Genomic DNA, 26,623 nt, shown 5'->3' with positions numbered 1-26,623 from the left:
ACCAACCACCACCCTTAGCGTGCTACCAGCAATGACGAAAGGAAAAAGGGTCAAGAAAAGATAAGGTGATAATATTTTGTGTGTCTCTTGTTCTCCGCCGCCATTTTTGCATTTTCATATGCATGGCAATGGCAAAAAAGAGATAGGACAGTGGCCTAGTTTGGTAGTAAACAAACAAATCAAAGCTGCGGATAAGTGCAGATCGCCGCCAATCTTTCTCGAAATCGTTATCATTTTGTTTGAAGGGAAGAAAAACAAGTGGCCCGGTCAATATAGGTAAAAGAGAGAGAGATAAAGAAAAACGACCCATGTGGTGTTGTTGTGATGCATAATGATACTGCAATGTGTACTCTGTACCCGGCATTCTTTCTTTTGAGTCATGATGATAGACACACACATTATCTCCTTCCTTCCCTCCCTCCCCCCATGGATTGAAAACCACATGTCTTTACCTAATCTCAATGCCGACATGGATTTTTATTATAGCAGGTGATGATTTTATGTTTTAGCGTCTGTGCGTTGTCGAATAATAATAAGCTAACTATCATCATCATCATGACATAGGTATCAGCACATGTTACGGAGGAAGTGTTCCGAGATGACATTGTATACAATTCAACAAAGAAAACAAAAATGGATGGATGACCTCTCATCATTTTGTTACTTGGGAGGAGTGAGGAGGTTGGTTGGTTGGTTGGTTGATTGATCCAGCTGTGTGCTGCTGCATTTCTTTTTGCGGAGAGAATTCCAGCAAAGTCTACGCACTTCATCCACGTGTCTCACCATTATGCCACCACAAACACCACCACAACGCAACGAAATCGTTGAATGGTACCAGTCCATTCCTCCCATTACCAAGGCCATCTTCACTATCTCGGTAGCAGCCACTGTCGCACCTGCTCTTGGCTTGATTGAACCGTATTATCTCGTTCTCAGTTGGAATGCACTCTCCAAACTACAGGTAAGAACCTCATTGCCATGGACCCTTCTCTCTCTGTCTCCCTTCCTCTTTCTCATTCATGTGATTGCATGGGTAGCTATGGCGTCTGGTGACATGTTTCTTTGTCAACAGGCTGGGTCTGGCGTTTGCTATGAACTTGTTTTTCATGTATCGATACTCTACACAATTGGAGACAGAGGTTTTTGGTGGTCGAACGGCTGATTACATTTACTATCATTTGGTTACAGGCGTGTTACAGCTGGTATGATATCAAAAAGGAGGGGTGGGTAGCTTGAGGAATGGTGTATTGATTGATTGTGTATATAGGCTGCAGCGCGCTTTTTGAACTTGTTCGTATTGAGTGATGGATTTCTCTTGTCAGTGGCCTACTTGTGGTCGCAGCATTATCGTGAAGTACCTGTGACATTCATGTTTGGCATCCAATTCAAGGTAAGATGGTGGATCTATATTGGCAAGGAAAGGAAAGAGGACTGATGAGGGTATGTATGTACATAGGCAAAGTACTTGCCATGGGTGTTGGTGGCCTACGATTTCTTGGTGAATGGTGCTATGCCTACCCCATCTTTGGTTGGTATTGGAGCATCACACATTTACTATTACTTGACAACGACCTATCCAAGTCAAGGTGGTCGCCGTTATTTACAAACCCCAACATTCTTGCAACGCATGTTTCCCCCTTCGGTCCAGCAAGGTGGATTCACTACAGGTGGTGGCATGTGGCCAGGCCGTCAACAACAACAGCAACAACAAACACGCCAAAATACCAATCTCTTTGGTGGTCATGCTTGGGGTCGTGGTCAGCGCCTTGGTTCATGAGTTTCCTCCCCCTTGATGATGCTCTAGAACAACCCTTGTTACCTCCCTATATCTACAGCTAATATACATTCACTTGTCTTTGGTCGTTGAATCGAGTGATGCAAATATGGTTTATGTCAAAGATGACGTTTGATTTCTTATATACACGGAATGGATGTCTTTATTAACATTCATACTTCCAACTGGGTAATGATGTTGCTAAGCAAATTTATTTACGTGTTCTGTAACCAATAAATTGAGATGGTGGTCGTTCTCGTCCTCCTGCAATGGTTGGCCTAGAATCATGCGAAGTCTTCCAATTGGTATCACTGTAAATGGGTGTTGATGATGCATCAAATGATCCTCTTCGTTCAGCAAAGGCGCGTGGACCAGATGGTGCTTGAAGATTTGGACGATTGCTTGTTGTGAAAGCTGCGTTTCCCCCTGGCAAAGGGGAAGAAGGTCGTGATCGATTATTGGCAGCCGACTATTATAATGGACGTAATAAATGTTTGCAACTTCATCATGTAATACATAATCTACACAATACATACCTGAGGTGGTGGGTGACTAAGATGGCCAAGATCAACATAGCCTCCTGAAGGTGAAGAAACGCTATCATCCTCATCACTGCTACCGCTGACACTGCTGCCATAAGAAGCCAACTGCTTGAGCTTGGAGATTTGCTGTATCAATGGTTCTAGTTCACAAGCGAGCCGCTCTTGTTGCTTTCGTTGCATGTCATCTTGCACTTTTTCATATTCGATCTTGATGGATTGCAAGGCCATTTTGCTATCTTCCAATTCACGACGGACTTCAGCACAAGTGGACTTTAGCTCATCAATTTCTTTGACAAGCTCGGATCGTTCTTGATGGAATCGCTCAATCTCAGCTTCGAGAACATCACGTGTGCCACACAATTTACGATACACCTCGACCAATTCGCTTGTTGCAGCAGCATCATCCAAACGTTTACCACCATTCTTCATATGCTCGAGGGGTGCACCACCATCATGTTGGCTACCGATTTGTTGTTCAAGACGTGCGACAGCCATTTTGACGAGTTCCTCAATCATGCCATACATTTCACCAAGATATTCCACCATGTGTTCTTGCATGCCCGTCATGGATCGATCAATGTATGTACGTGCAGTCTCCTCATAGCGCTTGAGCTTTTCTTCATTCTCCTTAGCAGTATTCTCTTGCCAATTGGCTCCAAGATGGCTGTTGAATGCACTCTTGACAGCTCGACGCACTGTTTCCTCAACACCAGAATGATTGTAACGATCCAATACAAGCAATGTACGCTCAATAAAGTCTTGAGTGCCTTCCACAAGCTGGTGTACTTCCTCGGCTGTAGTACTGGAAATAGAATCTTTGCTTCCATCTTGATACGTCTCCTTCTTTTTGGGTACGTCTGATTGTTGTTGCTGCTCTCGTTGCAGCTGTTGAATCATGGCAAAGATCTTGTCGGTGGCCTTTTCTTGCTCGGCATGCATTTGCTCCAATAGCTGTGCAATGGTTTGTTCTCGATCTTGATCCGCTTGAATGTTGTGTTCCACAAGTTCTTGTAATTGTGCACCATGTTTGTCATGTGCTTCACGATTCACAGCCTTGATCTCTTCCATCCATTGTGCAAGTTTGCTACCAAGCGCTTCTTCTTCATCATCGTCATCATGGCCTCCTTTGGTTGCGGTAGTGGTTGTAGTAGATCCATTGAGCTTCGCTTGAATATCCTCAAACATGGCTTGTACTGATTCCATTCTTGCCTTGTCAATATGGACGCCCTTGGTTTCTTCATCTGCATGTTCCATATACGACTCCATCAACTTGGTCTGAGAGAGCTGTAAAAGCTCCACCATCTGGATCATGACATTGAGTTTGGCTGAAACGGACATATTCTTGCTGTTGCCATTGTTGTCGATGCCATCATCATCATCATCATCGCCGAGTATTTCACGTCGTAAATCAGCCACAGCAGTAGGTTGCTCACCATTGTTGTTGTTGCTGCTGCCTTCCTTGTTATTATTGATCAAGCATTCACGCACCTCGGTTTGTAATTCATCCCATCCACGACGTGAATCTTCGAGGATATCAGTAAGTCGATTGACACCGGATTTGATATCGATGATATGGCTTTGCACCAAAGGACCATTGTCGGATCGCATGTGATCACGTAATGCTTGTAAATTGTACTTGACACTGGTAATGGTTTCTCTTAGGCTGTTATTGGTGCTGCTGTTGCTGCTGCTTGATTCGATATTCTCCAATGCCATCGATGATTGCTGTTGCTGTTGCTGTGCCTTTTCACGCCATTCCTGGATCTCGCTTTTGAGTTGTTCTGTTTCTTGCTGGTGCTGATTTTGTTGTTCCTGAAGCTCCTTTTCCAGCACGGCTGACTTGTTACGCCAAATGGATACTTCACGTTCAAGCAACTCGCATCGGGTATCCATGCTTTGTTGTAAATCATCCATATCAGCTGTCATATCCTTATGGCGTGCCATGTGTTCTTGTCGCATCTTTGCTGCCTCTTTTTGCAAAATAGTGATTTGGTCTTCGAGTTCTTGGTTTTCAGCTTGCAAGTGGTCGACGGTCATTTGAAGCTCACGGTTGGCTTGATCACTCTCCGCCATACGAGATTGCAGCTCACGATTCACTTGATCAGCATCAGCGACACGTGATTGGAGTTCGCTATGGCTGGCCATGGATACCTTGCCCATAATGGCTGTCAATGCGTCAATCCATGCTTTACGTGTAGGCAAGTCATCCGCTGCGAAAAAGACGTCGTCACGTTTGATCAACATGCGAAACTCCCACTTGACACCAGGCTTGTATTCTTGTGATCGTGGCTCCACTTCCACCACTTGGCTCATATCATAGGTATGGATATGACTTGAGAACTAGATATAAAGAACGTATGTTAATTATGTATATGGATGGAGAGCAATGCACCTTCATGCTTACCTTGTCATCCTTATAGATATATAATCCACCGGGTTTGACAGCATTGCCATGTTTGGCCACCGCATAAACTGATTTCCATTGCTGGATAATAATAAAAAGATGTCAATTTGAGAATGATGATGATGATAAGAGAGCGATCTACATACCATAAGGCTATTCTTACGATAAATCCATCCTTCCCTAGCAACCTATATAAGTATGTTACTTGTAAGCATACGTAATAAACCCATTCATTGCTTGTATTACCTTTGATTCTTGTGAGCTGCTTGTGCTTAGTCGACGAATGATGGTTTGTTGAGAGCTACCAGTGCTTGCAGCAAGGGAGCTTTGTTCCGATCTTATGGTAGCTGATGGGGACACAGGTCGATCTTCCACACCTTCTTGTGGATGCTGAAGATAATCCTCTTGTTGTTGTTGTTGTTGGTGCTGATGATGATGGTTGTTGGAAAGTGGTGAGAGGCGTTGTTGTTGTTGAGGAACTCCACGTTCGGAGGATGCATTGCTACGCACCGATCCCGATGGACTCATGGATCGTTGCATAAAGTATTGATGTTGCTGTTGTAGTGCTGCTACTGATTTTCCAGGGATAGGTCGCCTTGCCAACTTGTGCATCTTATCATCCGAATGATCCATTTCAAGGGCAGTCTTGGATGGCTTCTTTGTCAAAGGTGGGCTACTGTTGTAGGAAGTTGCAACACTACTTGGGCGAATGTTGGGATCATTGCGACGCCAATCAGAACGAGGAGTGTACATGTTGGATGTAAAAGAAGAAGATAATGAAAGGTAGAGGGAAACAAATGGATGGGAAAATAAAGGGATTTTGTAGTCATTGCTGGAGGTGGTGGTGGTGGTGTCAACAAGAGGTTCATGAGCTGCCATATTAGGATGGTACCAACAACAAGCCAAAATGGGTGTGCCACCAACAAAAAGACAACATGCTTGCATACAATGCCTTTCCTTTTCAATCACTTATCATGCACCCCAACGTGATACGTATCAATGCTCTCGTCCATCCTCATTGTCTTCTTCATCTTCTTATAGCAACCACCAAGACATTCAAAGTACAACAAGCATTGAAATGACAAAGATCTACTATGAATGAAAAAGAAGAAGGTTAGCGTTGTTGCCTTCCACATGTTGTTTTTGCTTGAATACTTACACACACTCTTGGATTGGGACCGGTATCAAAAACAAGTAGGTAATTAAGGAGGATCCCTTGATGATGATGATGATGATGACAGCCATATCTGGGAGAAGTACAAACAAACAAGGCATGTGTTTGTTAGAGCTGTAATGTTAGATCGTTTCAAGGACAAGGAGGGCATACCTTTTATATCGAATGAATGACTGTATGTATGTCCTTGGGTTGCTGATAGGTGAAACTTGTCATCAAGGCAGGCCAGGCCAGCCCAGCTAAGGCCCATTCTCCATCGTCGGATTCGTGACCGTGCGGGATGGCAAATTTAACAGCTGCTTTGTATGTAGGCTTGGAACTTTTTTTCTTGCTTCAGTTGTTTGATCATGGACGTCACCGAGATCTTGGAAGCCCACAAGGCTCAATTGTAAGTGGATCTGACAGGACAGCATTGAGTGCAAGAGAACTTACACTGCTTTGATAATAGTAAGCCGATCACTGTCGAGAAGGCCATTCCACTTGAATTCGATGTCAATTTGCTGACTGCCTTTGATACCAATGCCTTTGACGAGAAGAAGCTCAAGTAAGTAGTAGTAATAGTAGTAATAGTAGGCAAGGGGGATCTGATTCAATGGACTTACTTTACAATGTGTAGAGCTGATCCAGAAGAGTATGTGAAGGAGCTGACACGAGACAACACACAACTGCTTGTGAATGAAATTTTCAAGTTGCCAGTGGAAGGAGCTGATGCTGGTGTCCTTGCAAAGTTGCCAACACGCACCTATCAGTTACCACGTGAGAAGCCATTGCCCAAGGACAAGCCTCTTACTCGCTGGGAAAAGTTTGCCAAGGCCAAGGGTATCCAGAACCGCAAGAGAGAAAGATTCGTTTGGGACGAGGAGAAAGAACAATACGTTCCTCGCTGGGGCTATGGTGGTGGCCAAAAGGACAAGATGGACGATTGGCTTATCGAAGTACCTCAACATGCCGATCCTATGGAGGACATGTATGCAAAGAAGCGAGAGGAGAAGAAGGAACGTGTGGAAAAGAACAAGAAGCGTCAACGTCGCAACGAAGACGAGAACCTCGCTGCAAAGATGGCTGGCAAGTCTCAAATCAAGGATTTCAAAAAGGAAGAACTCAAGGCTGCCATTGCTGCTTCAAAGTCGGCTACTGCTTCCATGGGCAAGTTCGATGCCGAAGTACAACCATCCAAGAAGAAGAAAAAGTCAAAGAAATAAGTTCGATTCAACGCACACAGACACACACAGACACACATGCACACACACACACCAACATCATTACCCCATTTTCTCACACACACACACACACATTTATATTATCGCATCTATTCTACGCTCGATCAATCCCATTCCATTTGTAATTGTACAGACTCAAATACACGTCCCACATTTATCATTCAGCGCCAAAAAAAAAGAGCTTTCATTCAATATGGGTCTCTATTAAAGTATGAAGGGAGAGGGAGAAAAGATTATGTTACAGAATTAAGGAGCAAGGGATATATACAAGAGGTGCGATAAGCAAAGGAAGGGAACGAGATATGGAATATATAGTGTGCTTGGTGGTAGTGGTGGTGTAACAATGTGTATGCAAATGTTGTTGTTACTGCATTGGCATGGGCGGTAATGCAAAGTAAGGCCCCATCTCGGGATAGGTTCCGTAACCCATAAAGTTGCAGCTATCGGGTGGTGACGATGCAAAAGAAATGTGATCATCAGGGTACAACAAGTGTTGTGGTGGATTGTGCCATGAGCCGTCATGATGATGATGATGATGATGATCGTGCCAGCTATAATAGTAGCAAGAAGGAGGAGGAGGATACACAAAGGTGGTAGATGCTGGATGTAAAAGCGTCGTTGTCGAATCACTCATGGTAGGCATCATCATCATCATTGTCGTCGTATGTGGTGATGTTGTTGTTGTATCATAGCAAGGTGGATGATAAAGTTTGTCCGGTAATTGGAAGGAGTAAATGCTGTTGTTGGATGACATGGTACAAAGGTACAAGGATTGCTCAAAAGTTGCGTTGCACTGAGTGACCCATCCGACGAACGCGGGTTTGTCCACGTGGAGCTTGTGATCCACTTGACACAGAAAATCAATTTCCATCTTTCTTAATGCTGAAATAGGGATCATGGACGCCTGCGACCAATAGTTCTACATCAAACAACCCAATGAGTTTTTGCCTTTTTTCGCCCCATCATACGAATACGGTAAAGGAGGGGGAGGAGTATTACACACACACACAAACACAAACTTACTGTATCAACCGATCCACAGTCCTCAACAAATTTATATGCAAGGAGGAGTGCAATGACAAAGATGGCCCTTTCGGAGCCGTACGCCAGCGTGGTTCGAATGCTTGTCGGTAATGACGAAAGGTAGTTCTGAACGTATTTTAAACTGTGATCATTTAGTTATCGACCCCTCCTTCTGTGCTCCTTTTTCAACATGTTGTCGATGATGTACCTCGTGTAAATGACAGAAGGGGAGATGTTGAGATACGAAAGAATCGATTGGCAATAGGTGTGAAATTCCAAACGGCGTGCATCATCCCATAGCTGCTGCTGTACCGCTTTGGTTGATGATGATGAAGGATAATATTGAACCCACAAGGTGGAAACAACAATGGTGCACAAGCTAGGTAAATCCTGAGGCGGTCGTAGTGATGATACTAGCACCATGTTGTTATTGTTATTGTTGCTTGATGAAAAAAGCCGGTGGAAGAGAACACGCGTGTGGCTATGTTGTAGTGTGAAGGGTTGTTTAGAGAAGAAAAGAAAGAAAAGAAGAAAAAGAGTAATTCGAGCTGAGAACAAGGTGCTGGTGTTGCATCGTATTTTAGCCTCTGGGGTGGTCGGCTGTGTATGTGTGTGTGTATGTGTATATGTCTCGTCATGCACGGAACACATACATACACACACATATCAACCCCCCAACTCCTTCTCGTCCCCCCACTTTAGTCTAAACTGGGACATGTAAGGTGATACAATGAGAATCGGAAAATTTGGATAGGGTATTCTTTCTTGACAAGTCTTTTAGAGCTGGCTCATTCGCCGCATTCTAGGGCTATGTAATGTCTCCATGAATAGGTACATGCAAAAGGATGAAACTCATGGGCGTTTTATAATTGGCGTATGCGAGTGTGATGGACAACACATTAGCGTGTGGTTGTTGTTTTGCCCCAAGATATGGTTTTTTGCTGCGAATGAGATGCAGCAAGTTTAGGATACACAAGCCCGCCATTATACTTCTAAACGTTGCTCTCCTGTACAACATGCGGTGTCAGGAAATGGGAGCCAACCTTCACCTTGGGGGACTACTACAACCACCACAACTACATCTTTTTGCATCGAGGCATGTTATCTTTTGTGATGTGTTCTCCTCTCATCATCATCGTAATCCAACGTTTATATGGGGATTGGTATGCATGCTTAGAAACAGCAAGAGTAAATCAGATCTCGAACAAAAAAGAACTCTGACACATACACCATTCAAAGACCACGCGTGTTGTAACTCCTCCATCGTTTTGATCATCATACCCACACAATGTAGGCTTTCAGGGTCGTACATTGGATCGGTCCATTCTATTACTCTCAGCCAAAAAATGCCATTCATGGCCAAAATTGGCTGGTTTACGTTGGGTCCAGACAAGTTTTGCTAAAGGAGTGAGAGAGAGCAGCATCAAGATCTGAGACAATCTTTTTTTTTCTCTTTGCACCGTGAGTGGGGGTTTGTATGTATGTATGTATGCAAGAAGATGATGATGAATTGTAACAACGTTCCTTTTGGTTCCCTCTTTCATTCACACTCATCCCGTTGATCAGCAGCACAGCAGCATATGCATATCGCAATGCGTTTCAAATTGCACGCATGACGCCCAACATACATGCTATGCACTCAATGTCTATCATCTATGGATGATCATTTGTTCATATCGACATCATCATTTGTATTACACTCATCTTCCCCTCCGAGATCGGCTTTACACCCTTGTGATATGCAGCAAGGAGAAAAACGACGGAGATGATGGGAGTCAAAAGCCAAGATGGTCAAGATGGAAAAAGTAGCAACATCATCAATAGCACAAGGAGAATGATACATGGCAGATGCATGCATCCAACAATGAAAACGATGCTCTGTGTGGGAGAATAAAAAAGGTGGAATGGCTATTCTTTGTGGAAGATGACGAGCATAATCAAACCCGGTCCATTATTCATTATAGCATACCACGTCCAAATGACCCCATCATCACCAATATTGCAAGGTTTTGTAATACAACGACGCACGAGATAATGCTGAATCGATGATATTGTTGACTCTGCTGCTGCCATAATAGCTTTAATAATGAGCCCCAATAGACCTACCATATCAGATAAGGGATAATGACTACTATACGCTATACATAGGAGCGCACCAAAAAGGAGAACCAACGATCAAAGAATACTACGTTGATGTGTGGCGGCGGGGACAAAGCGAGTTTTGATTATGCTTTCGGCACACATGCATGTGGGTGGTAGTGGTGGTGCACACACAGCCAACATGGCGTGTACTTGTATCGACCCCCTTTCTCACTCGTAAACTCTAAAAGGCCGTTGTTGATAAGCAATACGACAACATGAGATCATATAAAAGAATATGATCTTCAACCGCTACAGATGGCAATATTGCATTTCGCTGTGGTCGTCATCCGATTCCCGGGAGACAAGGTTCATAACTCAGCCGCATATATATATACACACGCCCCCACTCCTATGTGCGTGAATGATCTCACAAGATTGGCAACACTGGTCAGCTGCATACATGGATGGCGGCACAACAACAACACCCTGCGGGTTGGTGGTGATGTTGTTGTTGTTTGCTAATCCTACCCATGCATATATGTATAGGGTAACAACCCATAAAATTTCTCTTACAGCTCAAATTGAATCATAGATGAAAAGATTTTTCTTAAAATCGACGCTGCTACACCCATAAAACGACTTGTTTGTACCAGGTTATGTGACACAACACAATACAGGGTGCTCGATCAGGTAAAGAAGCAAACTGTGTGGCACCGCGGGGTCAACAGCACCATGTGGTGTGTGGTGGATATGGGTCATTATTATGGATGTTATCATTATTGACATTCCATGTGCTACCTTGCAGAATGCATCGTAATCATCGCATCTCGTGAATCAAAAGAGCATTGTTCCTAATGTCCCTAGAGTCGTCGTCGTCGTGATGGGCATCATCCGCTGAGAGCAGTAAAACCACATTATAGCACAGCAGCATTGTTGATCCTGTTTCACACATGTTGGTTCCACATTCATTTACAGCTAAACGTTGCAACATGTTTATATTGCAACATTCCCTAGGAAACGTGTCACCTACTACTAGTTGCCATGGCGACCATTAATTTATTTTGTGGTGATGGTCGTTGAGGTGTTGACAATGGTTAATAATGGCCGTACAGCACTGCATGGCATCTTGGATGGGGTCACATGGCGATGATGATCATAATAGAAACATGTTTCAGTGATGCTGGGATATAGGTTTGTAATGGGCAATACAATAAGCCGTTGTCTCGGCAAAAGCGAGCGATACGGCTTGCTCCTCCTTTTGATCACGCAAATCATTGTGACAGCTGCCGCACCCATAATTCACCCGGCCGATAAAGTGAGCCACGTCAGCATATTTAAAAAAGGAACCACTCTCCAACAACGCATAATCGGTAAAAGCATCGGAACGACGGCAAATGATATGGGTGACGGTGACGAGCACTCTTGAAAAAGGTTTTCAACGGGAGCCAGTTTTCATTAACATGTACTTTGGTATTATCAAGTGCCTGTAGCTATGAGTACAAACAATCAAAGGAATGCAATGGGGATAGGTTGACTAATAGATGACCGGGTTCCTGGATGTACAAGGATGTTTTGCCGTGTCACGAGCGCACGAGCCACCAGCCCAAAGTACAACCCCGCCTATCATGTCCTGCGAAATGCATGCAATGCCTGTACCACATGATTCACAGTGACACTGCATCATCAAAAGTCGATACGATGATATAAAACTACATACGATAAGAGTCTGAAGAAGTTTTGATGGATGAATTAGACGTTTTATCGACTATGTTGCTTGAGATTCTCGCTATCGCCGAATGAAAAAGAGTTAATTACATAAACACTGATTTTGGGGCGCTTCGGAGTTCATTGGTGAGGCACAAAATGTCTGTGTGAAAACGAGTCATGTAACACAATGACGACACCCTTTCGTGTGGTGTATACTCTCTCACAGCACCTCTGCCAACGATAGCGCTGTTGATGATATACATCTGGAAAATGAACGTAATAGTAGAATTGGATGGCTGTATGATTTCAGGTATGGAGACATGCATAGCAGCATCGTGATGGAATGTACGGGTCAAGGCTGCTGATGTAAAGCTTGAAAGATGGGGCTTCTTTGAAAGGGATCGAATGACATGTTGGTAATGGACTTTGATGACAGGTTTATTTGTAAACATCCAAAGGAATATACGTAAAAAGAATCAATGGAAAGGAGACCCTGCTATTCGACCCATAAGAGAGAATACAAGGCACAGTTTTCTATTGATAGCACATAAGGAATAAGAGCATTTGGATATACCATCTATGTCACAACACTAGATCTGCCAAGCTTTATTTTCAAACACCATTGCATTGAGTACTGTGGATTGATAGCTCTACTCTTCCTCTTCCTCGTCCTCCTTATCCTTAGTCTAGAACGCCGCTTGGTGCGATGATGGTGTCAATGATGATAGTCGCCTAATTCCAGTATGACATGGCATTCGCTGTCCTTTACACAAATAACAGCTGACGGAGATTCATGATAACTAGGCTTTGTTGATGTCATCATCCAAATCATGGTATAAAGTGCGGTAGCTGATGATGGCGATAAAGACCGAGTAGTATGGCTGATGACAGGTTGCATTATGTACCACCAAAAGAGCCTTTGTTTTGTTTCCCACTTCCCTTCGAGAGATTGCAATGTACCATGGGATGATCTATATTGCTTGTCGTATAGCTCGTTGCATAGCGTACATTGCCAATGTGAATGTAATCTTGGTTTTGGATTTGCTTGTGTGCGTTCTCGGTACGTCGATTGAATGAAGAGGATAGCAACTTGTAGTAGTCGTCCAACCGTATTCCCAACAATATCATGCAATGCTGCATCCATGCCGCATCTCAATAACTCGCGGGTAAAACGTCGTCAAATGCATAACGTTCGAGCGCATGATCGATCCAATGTAGTATTCGTCAACGTAGCTTTGCATCATCGAGTCAAAAAAAGCCAATGCTACATAAAGCATATCAGCCATCGTGGTTTCCAAATAACGAACCATAGTTCCTCTTACCGATATACGGGCTGAAGGTGGCTTGCAAGTTTGATACTTCATCCCACCATTGCATAGTGCAGATTCACTTTGGCAGCCATCATCACCATGCGAGTCGACGAGGTTCCTTTTGTTGACTGATATCCACCTACAACCGGTTCCTCAAGTTGTCCGTACGAGTCATCGTTGAATGGCGGGTACATTATGTAGTCCAGGTTGGTCTTGTTGAGATACACAATGTGCTATCTGATGTGGTGAAAGGCGTTGGAGATGCTGCTGCTAATCGGGTGTCCATTGTCAGGATTGCAATGTTGCCATGCCCTGGTCGATTCCTAACCTTCCTTATCCGTCAAGATCTTTACCCATTGCTTTCAGTGTTATTGCTTAGAACTTGCCTCGGGATCTCGTTTACTTTGTTGTGGAAGAAGATGATGCACCATCCTTACGCGTTTCAGACTACGAGATTATCTCTACCTACATCCACCGATAGTTTCTTTTTCCCCCATAATAACAGTAAACCTTCATGTATCTTAACAACGTCTATTGATAACATGCTGAAGAATGTTTTGCCGTGTCACGAGCGCACGAGCCATCAAACTGGAAAAAGCAATGATTCGCCTTGTTGTCCCATCCAGCTGAATGCAACAGCATGCAGCCATTAATGTCTGTGTTACATGATGAGCATGGCATATTTGAAAGGATCAGCATGGTTACCATGGCAATGGATACCCATGTAAGTCATTAACAGCGTGCAGCAATGGGCTGCTACACAAGCAAGGGTACCTGAAAGGCTCATCGCCGAACACATGGAAGAAGCTTATTGTCGTATCTGATGCGGAGTTGCATTATTGCATCTGTAGCTTCTCATATGATCTTTTTGTTTATGAGCGCGCGGGGGACGATACATGTAACACAAACACGATGAAGCATCTATCGATGACGCCATGCAATTTAGCCAACCTCTTACAAGTAAATTTGCTGCAACATACGCTCACGTTTGACGCGAGCGGTTTCCGAAACGAGTACGTAACGCCATCCATCAATAGCAACATCACCACATCTTTCACCTGCTCATCAAAAAAAGATACATTTTTTATAGTAGTTCATCCAAAATGGGGTCATCCTTGTCCCTCTTCTCACATGTCATTATTTGATATTTATACAAACAATCATGCACCATGGGAAGATGGATGATCTCAGTGATACATACAGCATGCAGATTCTCATGTAAGCATCTTGATGGTGCACGCATCTGATGATCAACATCGACAGCAACGCAATCCTCGTGTTCAAAAATGCTTGCTAACAATAGCAAATGGTGTCGTTGTCATCCACAAACGTTACTCACATGGTCTCTCTACACGTACACATGCGCATCCAACCTCCTAAATATAATAACAATCCTTTCACGAGAGCCAAGGGCAGGTGCTTTCCAAGGTCACGGAGGATAGCTTTTTGAACCCTTACGACGACCCTACCTAAAAGCAATATGACCATCCCTTTTTATAGTGCATTCGCTCCTTGTTGATATGGTAACCACACTTCCTGGTGAGGATGGTCTTTTGTATAGTATTGATCAATGAACCAAGTCTTCGTTTTCCCCATTATTACGAATATGTAATGTGTGCGACAAAAATATGCAATGCAAACAGCTGTGTCACAAAAGGTTGCACACACAACGGCTCTAAAGCTTTGAAACTCATCAGGCTTTAGCTTCTCTGCAACCTTTGTTTTCCTGTTTTGCTCAACAAGATGACACATTTTAGATCATGAAAATACCTTATCCTCTGACATGACCGAAAAAGAATGTTATAGGTATATAGCAATAAGGTTGCGGATATCCTTATCGACCATCTTCGTATATGATAAAGAAATTTTGGTGTATCAATCAAGATGCTGTGTTGCAGCATTTGCAGATCAGTAAACGATTCAGGGATATGCACAAGGGTTTTTTGGTCTATGTATATATACATGTGTGGTGCATCATTAGCATGGGCACGTGTCCTACAAGGCTGTCTCCTTGGCTGCAGCAACCCGCCATGACGTTTTTGGCTTGGGGGAGATCACTTGAATTAGCTCGGTTTTACCTTCGGGAATAGCAGACAATGAACACAACCCAAAAAAAAAGTAGATGGTTCAAAGTAAACTGGATAAAAAGCTTGGCAAACATCAAGGGCACTATCACTTCGTCAGTTTTGTATGATGGATGAGTGGATGATCCTCCTCCTTGATGAGCCACGTATTTATATTCTTGCTCCTTGCCCATCGAATCCATCCACTCTATTGCAATACGGCAAGATCACTGTCCCTTGCCACATATCCAAAAGTGCAATTTGGTGAAACAAGCGTATACAGATTGCTGGGCTCCTCGTTGCTCCTTTTCATTATTGCTGTTGCTATCGGGTACTGTGATCAAGATTGTTGTTGTGGTGGGCGCATATTGTATAACCTATACACATGCCGATCCTTTTCTTTTCTCTTTGTCTCCCACAGGATTTTGATTGTCTGATGGATCAAGATAATGACGCGTTTGTCGGATATTTCCTCTCTTGATGGCTTTAATGAGAGATCGTTGTTGTTGTTGTCCGCAGCTATACCTTTATGGTCGATTAGGCCGCCTATGCCAATTAACACCAACAAAGTTTTCATTAAAGTAACAAGCTCACGACGTTTTCATGCAAGCATTTCTACGATGTCAGTCTCCCATCATACTTCTCCTGTTACTCCGGTTTGGTTGAAAAATGAAAATAAAAACATCATGAAAAGAGGAAGAGCAAATCAATGGCTTGGGGTGTGTGTATACCGGCAAGCCGTAAATATGGTTTGGTAGGCATTGAACATGTTTACATGTTTGTGTATATGAGTGTGTGAATTGCATTGTATGCAACAACGAGCGTGTATGGTTGCCGGGCAACATCAGCAAATGAGAGCGATATTAGCTTTGTGTTTGGCGTAGCCCTGTTTTGGTAAAGAGCAAATCTGGCAAGGGAACACGACTTTGGAGCGGAGCCAAGCACTTATGCACAAGTTGTGAGGCTTTATTGGTGTGTGCAACCTCACGACATCCTTGCTTTTTTTTTGACTCTACGCCTTTTTGTCGATATCAGCTCTTTTTTTTTTATTTCACACCTCTCCCCCTCGTCAATACACACCTTTTGAAGAGTTCTTTCTCTTTGATACATTGAATGCATCCGATTCTTTCTTGTTCTTGAAACACAGTAACGGCTTGCTTCAAACAACTCATCGACTTTTTTTTACCACCCATACTCTTACCTGTACATAATACAGTCTTTCTTCACTTATCTCTCTCTTTGTACAATCATACCACCCACCCACACACCAACTCCACTCTTTTCGCACCACCCACACTTTTTACAAACAACAACCTGACCAATTTTATATCAATTCCTTGTCATCCAACGGCTATCTTTCTCTTTCTCTTCCCCCCTTATACTCGCTTCATCACCTTTCGTCGCACACATCTCATTAGAAACGCAATATAAAAAAAATGTCAGCGATGGTACAGCAACAAACACCTGTCGCCCTTCGTGCACCTACACAGCAACATCAAGAACAGCATCATGCTAAGAAGACGGATGACGCTGCGTTGGCAACGTATCTTACTAGCAAGCTGCGGCTTGACCAGCAGGCAAGTACCCAATGTCTAATTGAGCAGGGCAGGTGTAATTACCCCATATGGTAGTCAGGGTTATTTTTAAACCCGGCCCTTTCTTCTCGCACGCTTTCTTTCAATCTTCTATACCACCCACCTCCTTTCTTTGATTTGTTTTCTTTTCTTTTTTGCAAAAGAAAGAAAACTTGTCAAAGACAAACAACCTGCCTTGCTCATATTCCCCTTTTTTCTTTATCATCATCTGGATCTAATTGTGTATGGTTGAACTTTTACAGCCTCAGCAAGACGCGTGGGTGTATCCTCAACCTATGGTTGCCATGGTGCATCCCCATGCACAGCAACCACCTCATCAACAGCCACATTACGTTCCCGCTGCTACAACGACTCCCAGCAACGCTTACTACTACTACGGCAATGCTACCCCTTACGCCTATAATGATAATAAGCAACCATCACATCCACCATCATCATCTCGGTCTCGTCCATCACGACCACGTACTCCGAGTGATACGAGTAGTATTCATTCAGCCCCTATTCATATCCAAAAATCGACCTCTACACCTAACCGGCAATTCAACAACAATCGAGCCAATCGATCATCTCAGCTTCTTAAACAACAACAACAGCAACATTATGCTGCTGGACGTCGTGAACGACAAAAGCAACATCATCCTGGTGTGCCTGCTGATCGACCTCCTTCCTTATCATCGACAGCATCCTCTGTACCTTCACCAGCACCCTCACTCGATTCAGGCCGGCGTTCATCCATCACATCGGTATCTTCGGGAACCTTCTCGATTCGGTCTGAAATGTCGGTCAATACCAAGTTATCCTTATCCAAGCGATTACGCAAGGTGTTTAGCATGAGTCATTTGCGATCCAAGGATAATAATTCCTCATCAAATCTTGGCATGATACCCTCTCGTAATGGATCCAACACGTCACTTGCCACTGTGCATGAAACAGGAAACACATCAACACCTCGACCCGCACGTCGACGTTCTTTTGCATCTCTCTTTCAAAAGAACCAAGAGCACAGCAACAACAACAACAATGAACGACCTGTGTTGCGAGTGGATACAACGGATGCTGCCATCCGAAGGAGTATGCTTAAAGGTATGTGTGTGTATGCGTTTGCCTATAATAATGAATGAAGGTAGCTTACCCAAAGATGATACGTAGGTGATTCACCAAATTCAGCTGCAAGCAATCGACCCAAGAGCCGTATGATGGAAGCATTGCCATCTCCCACACCATCTGCAACATCATCTACTTCATCCAATGCCCAACAACAACAGCCCCATGATATGGCACCCCCTCCCACCGTAGGAATGCATTATGGCTTGCCATTGCATGGATCACCTCGTTTACGCCCTGCTGCATCGTCATCTACAAGTTCCCTCAACACCATGACCAATGCATCCTCATCCACGGAACAACCAAGACGCCGATTACAGTTTTGTCCCACCATTCAAGTTCACGAGACCTTTGCTGCATCCGAATATGACCGTCGTTGCGACTCTAATGCTACTTGCCAAAAGATGACCCCCATGATGGCCATGAAAATCAAGCAGGAATTGAACGAGTACAAGCTTACTGATATGGATGTCCATGTTGACAGCCGTCAGTACACCCACTTTTTCCTGTAAGAGATTCACACACGATATTATACAACAACCCATTCATTCCCTTTTGTTCACCATCACCGTCAACAATACCTCATACAATTCATTCCAATTATCTCTCTTTGTTTTTGCTTGATTCTTCTTTCCCCCACCTCCCCCTCCACAACACCTTCTTCATCACACTTGTCGAGAACAACAACAATCATTTCACATATAAAAAAAAGAAAACTCTTCTCTTTCTTTCCTTTTACTACTACTACATCCCTCTCTCTCTCTCTCTCTCTTTTTTCACTCTCTCACAATCCAATTCCCTTCTTGTTAATAAAGATCGCTATGTAAATGTGTGATGCGCTTTTATATTCCTTGCATAAACTCAATTGTTTTGACAGGCCGCTATTTATTGTATGTATCGGGAATCCTTTGGGTGACTGAAGAGCGACGACTCTTGCTTTCTTCTTGTTGATTCTCCACCATGGCCAGTCGTCTGCTGGCACGCACTTGTATACGTCCAACAACAACAACTACCACAACGGGACATTCATGGCCCCATGCACGAGCATTGTTGAGACGCGAATCGACCTCCCATGGACAACAACGACAACGACCTGATAAACCGTTCCTTTCGACGTACGATGCCAAAGCTGTTGAACAAGGGTGGTACTCATGGTGGGAGCAACAAGGCTTCTTCAAACCAATCAACAACAAACCTGCATTCACCATGATCACACCTCCTCCCAACGTCACCGGCTCACTCCACATTGGACACGCATTGACAATGAGCGTTGAGGACTGTATGGCACGATATCGACGTATGGCAGGCTATGCAGTGCAATGGATTCCAGGTACCGATCATGCTGGTATTGGCACCCAAAGTGTGGTTGAAAAGATGCTCGCACGAGAGAGGAATGGCATTACACGACATGATCTTGGACGAAGCGCGTTTGTGGATGAGATCTGGAAGTGGAGAGACACCTATGGCGATAGGATTTTACATCAAATGCGTCGCATGGGTGCATCGGTGGATTGGGATCACGTGTTCTTTACCATGGATAAGCAACGATCATCAGCTGTACAAGAAGCATTCATTCGTTTGTACAAGGATGGCCTCATTTATCGTGATACGAGACTTGTCAATTGGTGCTGTGCTTTGGAAACCGTCATCTCTGATATCGAGGTATGTTTTCAAAATGGATCCATATGGAGAGCAGCACCCTAATGTGTATGCATAGGTGGAATACAAGGAAATCCCAGGCAAGACATTGCTCCCAGTTCCTGGACGACCTGAAGGGTAAGGAGGAAAAAAGATAAAGAAGGGGTATCTCAATGTGCTAACGCTTGATCCCGTAGTGTGGAATTTGGTGTGCTTCACGATTTCTCCTATCCGGTTGCAGACCCTGATCCTAACGGCGTACAAATGCTGACCGTATCCACCACGCGTATTGAAACCATGTTGGGCGATTGTGCTGTGGCCATCCATCCAAATGATCCTCGTTACAAAGTAGGTGTTTTATATATGGATCCAATTTACACGATGCGATGCTAATCCCTATTTAGAGTTTGCATGGAAAATATGTGATACATCCAATCCACAAGACGAAGCTCCCCATTGTGCTTGATGATCAGCTTGTAGATATGGAGTTGGGTACTGGTGCTGTCAAGGTAAAAAGGGAAAGGAGAGGAGATTAGGATGGTATTCCATAGCTGACGATGGATACATGTTATAGATTACTCCAGCTCATGATCCCAATGACTATGCTTGTGCTAGACGACATGGACTGCCGATTGTCAGCATTTTCGACAAGTTAGGAAAGCTCAATGCAAACGCTGGTGTGGAAGAATGGATTGTAAGTTAAGGAGGGAAGAAGGGCAGAAAGCCTTTAGGAAAACTGATCATTGTTTTATTCTAGGGCAAGGATCGCTTTGATCTGCGTGGTATGGTGATTGACAAACTTCAAGAACTTGGATGTTATGAAGGCAAGAATGAGAATCATGCCATGCGTGTTGCCCTTTGCTCTCGATCAGGTGATGTCATTGAGCCGCTCTTGCAACCACAATGGTAGGTAATACAAGCGAGATTGGGGATGGGATGCTTATATGATATGATAGGTATGTACGTTGTGGTGACCTTGCTCAAGTATCCCGTAAGCAAGTTGAAGATGGCACCATGCAAATCCATCCTAGTGGACATACGCAGGATTGGTATCGCTGGCTCGGTAAGGGAAAAGGACAATCGAGGAGAATCAAACTTTGGAAGCAAACTTACATGTCATGGATTAGACAACATTCAAGATTGGTGTATTTCTCGTCAATTATGGTGGGGTCACGAGATTCCTGCATACCAAGTAAAGCTAGCTGGCAAGGAAAACAAAGGTATGCACAAGGGTTGTGAACAAGCGACTAGTGAAACCAACTAACATGTTTATTTTAGATGATCTCTGGGTTGTGGCAGACGACGAAGCATCCGCACACAATGAAGCCAAGGCATTGTTGGAGAAGAATGGTATTCCAAAGGATAGCGACTATAAGCTTGTCAAGGTACAAAAAGGAGAGGGAGCATGCAATAACATGGCAACTGATGTACCGTGTAAAACAGGATGAAGATGTTTTGGACACTTGGTTTTCATCGGGTTTGCTTCCCTTGTCAGCTTTGGGTTGGACTGGTAAACCTAATGAGCCTGTACCGGTAAGCTTTTTCAAGATTCTCAAGAATGCTTTATTTAACATGCATATTGCAGGATCGTTATCCTCTTCAAGTTATGGAAACAGGTTATGACATTTTATTCTTTTGGGTGGCACGCATGGCTATGCTTTGCAACCATTTTGCCAAGAGCCCTCCTTTTGAAAACATATTCCTGCATGCAATGGTAAAGTCAACTGTGGCTGGGCTGATTGTGTATATCCAACTGACAAGGAGAATGGGGGCGGGGTCTCTAGGTCCGAGATGCTCAAGGTCGCAAAATGTCAAAGTCACTTGGCAACGTGATTGATCCACTCCACGTCATTGAAGGTGTCGACCTTGATACTCTAAAGGCCAATCTGAAGAATAGCAACTTGCCGCCCAAGGAAATTGAAAAGTATGAAGGAATTGGATGTAACAGCGGGATATTGATTGACATGTGGGTGCTTTTGTTAGGAGCATCCAAAACTTGGAAAAGGAGTACCCATCCGGTATCCCAGCATGTGGCACTGATGCTTTACGATATGCATTGATCGCTTATACCCAACAGGTACAATGATGTTATTAATGGAAGGCGAGCATATTCACTAAACCCATGATAATAGAATCGTCAGATCAATCTCGATATCAACAACGTTGTCCAAACATCTCATTTTTGCAACAAGCTCTGGAACCTGTTCAAGTTTGGCTTTGGTCGATTTGAAAAAGATGGCTATACCAAAGGTGACATTGCGCCCATCTCATCATCGGATGCCTCGCAGCTGTCTCTTGTGAACCGATTTATCCTATCACGTATGGCCGATACTGTGGACAAAGTACACACCGGATTTGAGAATTATCGTTTGCATGATGCCGCCGATGCCGTACGTCGTTTCATTGTCGAGGATGTGTGCGATGTTTATGTCGAGTTTTCCAAAGCAACTTTGAACAATCCTTCTGTGCATGCCGCTGAAAAGGTGATTACGCGCATCATCCCATGTGAAATCACTGTTGACACGCATTTACACTAATAATAGAATGCTACGTTGGATATCTTGCATGCATGCATGGACGTGTCACTGCGATTGGCTCACCCATTTATGCCATATGTCACTGAAGTAAGAGCATAGGTGTGGCACCTACAAGGTTTTATGAAACTCATATCCTCTTGCAATAGGAATTGTGGCAGCATTTGCGAGGCAAGGTGCCTTCCAGTAGTCCCAATCCATCTCTCATGATTGAATCCTATCCCACCACACAACAACTTGCACCATTACAAGACGAAGATGTGGAAAAGCATTTCAAGGCAAGTAGGGGCATCACCTTTTCCTGAATCGGTGATAACGTTTTATTGAGTAGGTTGTCTTGTCTATTATCCATGCATCACGTTCTCTGCGACAAAGCCATCAAATTAGTGTGAGCCAAGAATTACCATTCAGCATCTATTGCAGCAACCCAGCATTGCGAGAACCACTCAGCAACTACATGAATGAAATTAAAACGTTTGTGCGAGCATCGGATCTGACACTTGTAGACAATGAGGTAAGTAAAGTGGGCGTGGGAAGAGTGGGGCGGGGGCCGGGCGCATCATCATGTGTGTACTTATTGTTTCATATATAGAGTGCCACCAATACATGGACCGTGCGCGCTATTGATGACGACCTTAAAATCCTTGTTCCCACAGCTGATGTGATGCGTGCGCAGTTGGAAAAAGCGGCCACTACGGGTGTCGACATTGCCAGCCTTGTCAAGCAACGTCAAACCAAAGCTGAAAAGAAAATGAGCAAGTTGAAACGCGACATGGAACAGCTACATGCACGTATGAACAAGGAAGGATATACGGAAACAGTGCCGGAAGCAATCCAGGAGAAGAACAGGTGACTATTGGTTCTTTTTTACTTTTTGGAGCATGTGAAAGATGTACACAGATATGCGAAAGGTGGCGGGATGTGCATCATATTGGCAAAAGAATACTAAACCAACCACGCACACACACTATGTAGACAACGATCAAGGTCGCTGCAGCTCCAGCTCGAAACACTTGAGAATGACCTACGCATGCTAGATATGGTATCATCCACCCCATTACAAAAGTAGAACGTTCATTATTGTATTTTTATACGTGTTGTGATTTTAGAAAGAAGAAAAGTTGTGTACAGCATCCATAGCAAAAGGAACAAAAAGCGAGATTAATGTTGTTGGTGGGCGTGAGTATAATATCGACAAAGAAAAAAAGGGGGTCGCATGTGTGTGCGTTGGATGAAAAATGTGTGTGTGTGTGTGTGTGTGTGTATGTATCGTGATGATGGTGGTGGAATGAAGAATAGAGCATTGTGCAATAGGGGGATTATGATTGTTGCAATTGTTGCTGTTGTTCGGTGGGATGGAATAGTGATGCACCTGCCAAATCGTAAAAGCAAGTATCGCAAACACGCGACCATTCAGCCTTTCCATTGACTGTATCAAACAGAGGAAGACGATTGCTACTATGCGAGTTACAGAAAATGTGTCCACATCTACATCATGATGAGCATTCAATACATACACAGCATCTCACAAAAATACATACCTTCGGCAATGATGGCGTCTCACGGCCCAGTCAAATTCGGATTGGCATTTGATTTGGCCCGATTCGTCAGCGTAGGCAAATTGGCAGTGTTGAGCTTGTGCATCTGCAACCCAATGACTAGGAGGCAACAAGCAAAAACGGTTGGCTCGATCTTCACGTTCAATGTAGAGAATGTATTGATGATAATATACAGGCTTGGTTTCCATGTCTTGGCATATCAAGTGCTATACAAAAGATGAGTCTTTTGATTGTTGATGATGATCATTCGGATATAAGATTACCTTGGGCAAGAGCTTAGGTTCCGTGGTAACACCAGTGCCTGCAACAATGATGGTGCTTGTTTGGCCATCTGGGCCCATTTCACACTTGACTAGTTGTCCTGTACCAACGCTACCACCGACCCATTGGCTCACAGTCCACCGTATACGAGATACGCTATCTTCCACAAAATCACCCAAAGTCTTTGGTTGCTCCTTATCGCTGCTGCTGCTGCTGCTGCTTTGATCATCATGCTGTTCTTGAACACTATCATCAGCGGCCTCTTGCTCCTTATCATCTTGTGGTGATGATGATGATGGTGCTTGTTCTTGCTCCTTCGTGTTAACATCTTCCGATGGTGTTGCATTTTCTTGTTCATTCTCCTCATTCTCGTTATTGTGATTCGAAGAAGAGGGAGAAGGAGGCATTGATGGTAATGAAGCTGAATAATCGGATGGTGAAGAAGGGGGTGGTGTGGTCATAGCTTGACGCTGTTGCTCATGTTGATCCGTTGTGGGTGATGATGATGGCTGCTTTTGTTGTTGGTTATTCTTTTTGATGCCGTATTCGGTCAAAAGGCTTTCCATCTCATTAAGCATTTCACGTTGAGCACGAACAAGAGATTCACAGTGGCGGATATTGTTATGATGTTGATCATCACGACGCTTCATGAGCTGCTCCATGGATTGTTGGGACTCGATCATGGAAGCGGCTTGCTTTTCGGTGGCCACCATATCACGAGCCAAGCGTTCGAGTCGACCTGATTGTGCCATACAGCTTGAAATGAGACGCATCCACTTGTCATCGTTATTAGATTGTGTCAATCCCCATTGTTCATCCACCAATGCAGGTGTGGTAGTTGATATACCACATGCTGCAGTAGCAGCCGCTGCACTTACTACAGCAGCGGCAGCAGCCATAGCAGCGGCAGCAGTAGCTGCAGCTGTAGGTGGTGTTGTGTTGTTTTGTGAGGATGAGGATGATGATGATGTAGCTGTGGTTGCATGGGTATTTGGATGTTGCTGTGCACCAGTGTGGATGGCACGTGGATGTTGCTGTTGTGCAACGCCAGCCACGTCGTACATGCTGCTAGAACGAGACAATGACTTACGCACTGGATTGGGATTGCATGCAGCACATTGGGTTTGGCGACGGAGCCACACCGGCTGATACGGCTCATTTTGTTGCTGAGAACGATGATGACGATGACATGAAGATGCGTTGCTACGACGTGATTCAGCTGAAATGTCACTATCCAACATCATAGATGATCGCCGTCGAATGCTGCTGTTGTTGCTAATAGTGCTGTCATTGTCAATTTGTACCGATGAGCGACGTCGTACAGGTGCATTGTTGTTGTTGCTAGCCCCTGATTCATCCTTTAAAGGTCGTTGGGTATTTGAAACAGATCGCGGCAAAAGTGTGGCTCGTTGTTGTTGTTGTGTTGAGGGTGGCGTAGGTGATGGTGGTGATGATGGTCGTTGTTGTTGTTGCTGATGATAGGGGTGGATCAATTGTTGTGGTTGGGGTGGTGATGGTTGTTGAGCAGAAGCAAGCGTGGCAAGTTTTGAAGGATCCTTTTGCATAGATGCACGACGAGCATGCTGCTGCTTCAATGGCGTTGGTGTTGGGGATGATGGGCGTCTCAAACGGGTAAAGTTGGGCCACTTGTGTCCTCCTAAACAAACGTGTGCGTGGCATGTCAGTTAATGACATTTTTTATACGCGTACGATAAGGAGCATGCCACAATGCGCATATATTTTACCCATATTGGATGATGATGTTGATGACTTCACAACCAAGGATCCTGACGGTTGAGGGGTAACTGGTGGTGGCTGTTGATGCGGGGTTGTGTTGTTTTGTGATGAAAAGGACATGACACTGTTACGTCGGCGTACCATAAAAGAGGGTGATCCTTCTTGATTATTGCTGCCTTTGTTAAGTGATGGGACCACTTTGGCAAGGCTTGATGCAGTCATTCGAGTTAATGACTGCCGGCGACTAACGGATTGTTTGGGCTCTGGTGGTTCACCACCACCGCCACCATTGCTGCTGCTACTACTACTGTGGTTGCTGGATTGTGAAGGACGACGTAACATCATGCTGGAAAATCGGCTCTTGGCACCTTCAGCTACCGTCATGGATTTTCGACGATGATTATTGGCAAACCCAGAAAGGCGAGTATGCCGCTGGTCCATGTTGTTAGTGGTTTTGGTTACGAGAGTTTCCGTTGGCATGTTGGGAATAAAAGGGGGTGGGTAAAAAACGGTGGTAGTTGTGGTAAAAAAGAGAAAAGAGCGAAAAGAAGGTTATGTGGGGAAAAAGTGATGGAAAGAGTGAAAAAGGGCGGAAAACCCAGTTGCCGTTGTACTTTTAAACGTCTGTTGTGTATTTGCACATTGCATCATGCCTCAAAAGTGGGGCACCTTTTTTGCACGCCTTTCATTTACTTCTCGGCTGCATATAGAAAACCAAAGAGTGACAATAACAGAGCAATCCCAACTGCATTAGTGCTGGTTCCCTTTGGCTTTTTACTGCTTCAAGGTGCACATTCTCTATGTGAGATTTTTTTCTTTACACGTTGCTTTTGATAGCGGCTTATGCCCCCTTCAGTAGCTAGCCATGCGCACAGAAAAAAAAGTGCCGCCCCCTC

The 26,623-nt window shown here is 44.1% G+C and overlaps 7 protein-coding genes across 7 annotated transcripts; 4 read left to right on the top strand and 3 right to left on the bottom strand.

Annotated features, from left to right (window-relative positions):
* Positions 1-787: 787 nt before the first annotated feature.
* O0I10_011401 (uncharacterized protein) lies at positions 788-1,777 on the top strand (the record flags this gene model as incomplete). Its single annotated transcript, XM_058491369.1, has 4 exons — positions 788-961; positions 1,038-1,202; positions 1,268-1,390; positions 1,457-1,777. The coding sequence occupies 4 exons, from the start codon at positions 788-790 to the stop codon at positions 1,775-1,777; spliced, it is 783 nt and encodes a 260-aa protein (XP_058337853.1).
* A 208-nt stretch (positions 1,778-1,985) lies between these two features.
* On the bottom strand, positions 1,986-5,473 carry O0I10_011400 (uncharacterized protein; the record flags this gene model as incomplete). Its single annotated transcript, XM_058491368.1, has 5 exons — positions 1,986-2,243; positions 2,311-4,656; positions 4,721-4,801; positions 4,867-4,908; positions 4,967-5,473. The coding sequence occupies 5 exons, from the start codon at positions 5,471-5,473 to the stop codon at positions 1,986-1,988; spliced, it is 3,234 nt and encodes a 1,077-aa protein (XP_058337852.1).
* A 768-nt stretch (positions 5,474-6,241) lies between these two features.
* Positions 6,242-7,096, top strand: O0I10_011399 (uncharacterized protein; the record flags this gene model as incomplete). Its single annotated transcript, XM_058491367.1, has 3 exons — positions 6,242-6,282; positions 6,343-6,438; positions 6,511-7,096. 3 exons carry the CDS (start codon positions 6,242-6,244, stop codon positions 7,094-7,096), a joined length of 723 nt encoding a protein of 240 aa, XP_058337851.1.
* Positions 7,097-7,478: 382 nt separating this feature from the next.
* On the bottom strand, positions 7,479-8,560 carry O0I10_011398 (uncharacterized protein; the record flags this gene model as incomplete). The annotated part of the gene is made up of 3 exons (XM_058491366.1): positions 7,479-8,033; positions 8,138-8,279; positions 8,346-8,560. 3 exons carry the CDS (start codon positions 8,558-8,560, stop codon positions 7,479-7,481), a joined length of 912 nt encoding a protein of 303 aa, XP_058337850.1.
* Positions 8,561-16,735: 8,175 nt separating this feature from the next.
* O0I10_011397 (uncharacterized protein) lies at positions 16,736-18,510 on the top strand (the record flags this gene model as incomplete). Its single annotated transcript, XM_058491365.1, has 3 exons — positions 16,736-16,876; positions 17,137-17,977; positions 18,044-18,510. 3 exons carry the CDS (start codon positions 16,736-16,738, stop codon positions 18,508-18,510), a joined length of 1,449 nt encoding a protein of 482 aa, XP_058337849.1.
* Positions 18,511-18,958: 448 nt separating this feature from the next.
* O0I10_011396 (valine-tRNA ligase) lies at positions 18,959-23,023 on the top strand (the record flags this gene model as incomplete). Its single annotated transcript, XM_058491364.1, has 18 exons — positions 18,959-19,660; positions 19,716-19,774; positions 19,834-19,984; positions 20,041-20,145; positions 20,211-20,330; positions 20,394-20,542; positions 20,593-20,699; positions 20,764-20,856; positions 20,915-21,021; positions 21,080-21,169; positions 21,222-21,350; positions 21,421-21,560; positions 21,620-21,713; positions 21,769-22,119; positions 22,180-22,260; positions 22,320-22,448; positions 22,502-22,684; positions 22,763-23,023. 18 exons carry the CDS (start codon positions 18,959-18,961, stop codon positions 23,021-23,023), a joined length of 3,051 nt encoding a protein of 1,016 aa, XP_058337848.1.
* A 466-nt stretch (positions 23,024-23,489) lies between these two features.
* Positions 23,490-26,207, bottom strand: O0I10_011395 (uncharacterized protein; the record flags this gene model as incomplete). Its single annotated transcript, XM_058491363.1, has 4 exons — positions 23,490-23,658; positions 23,712-23,935; positions 23,993-25,647; positions 25,736-26,207. The coding sequence occupies 4 exons, from the start codon at positions 26,205-26,207 to the stop codon at positions 23,490-23,492; spliced, it is 2,520 nt and encodes an 839-aa protein (XP_058337847.1).
* Between the last annotated feature and the right edge of the window lie 416 nt (positions 26,208-26,623).

Source organism: Lichtheimia ornata, assembly GCF_029851405.1.
Source record: "Lichtheimia ornata isolate CBS 291.66 chromosome Unknown scaffold00089, whole genome shotgun sequence".
Classification (NCBI taxonomy): Eukaryota; Fungi; Mucoromycota; class Mucoromycetes; order Mucorales; family Lichtheimiaceae; genus Lichtheimia; species Lichtheimia ornata.
This window is presented reverse-complemented; position numbering and strand designations above follow the sequence as displayed.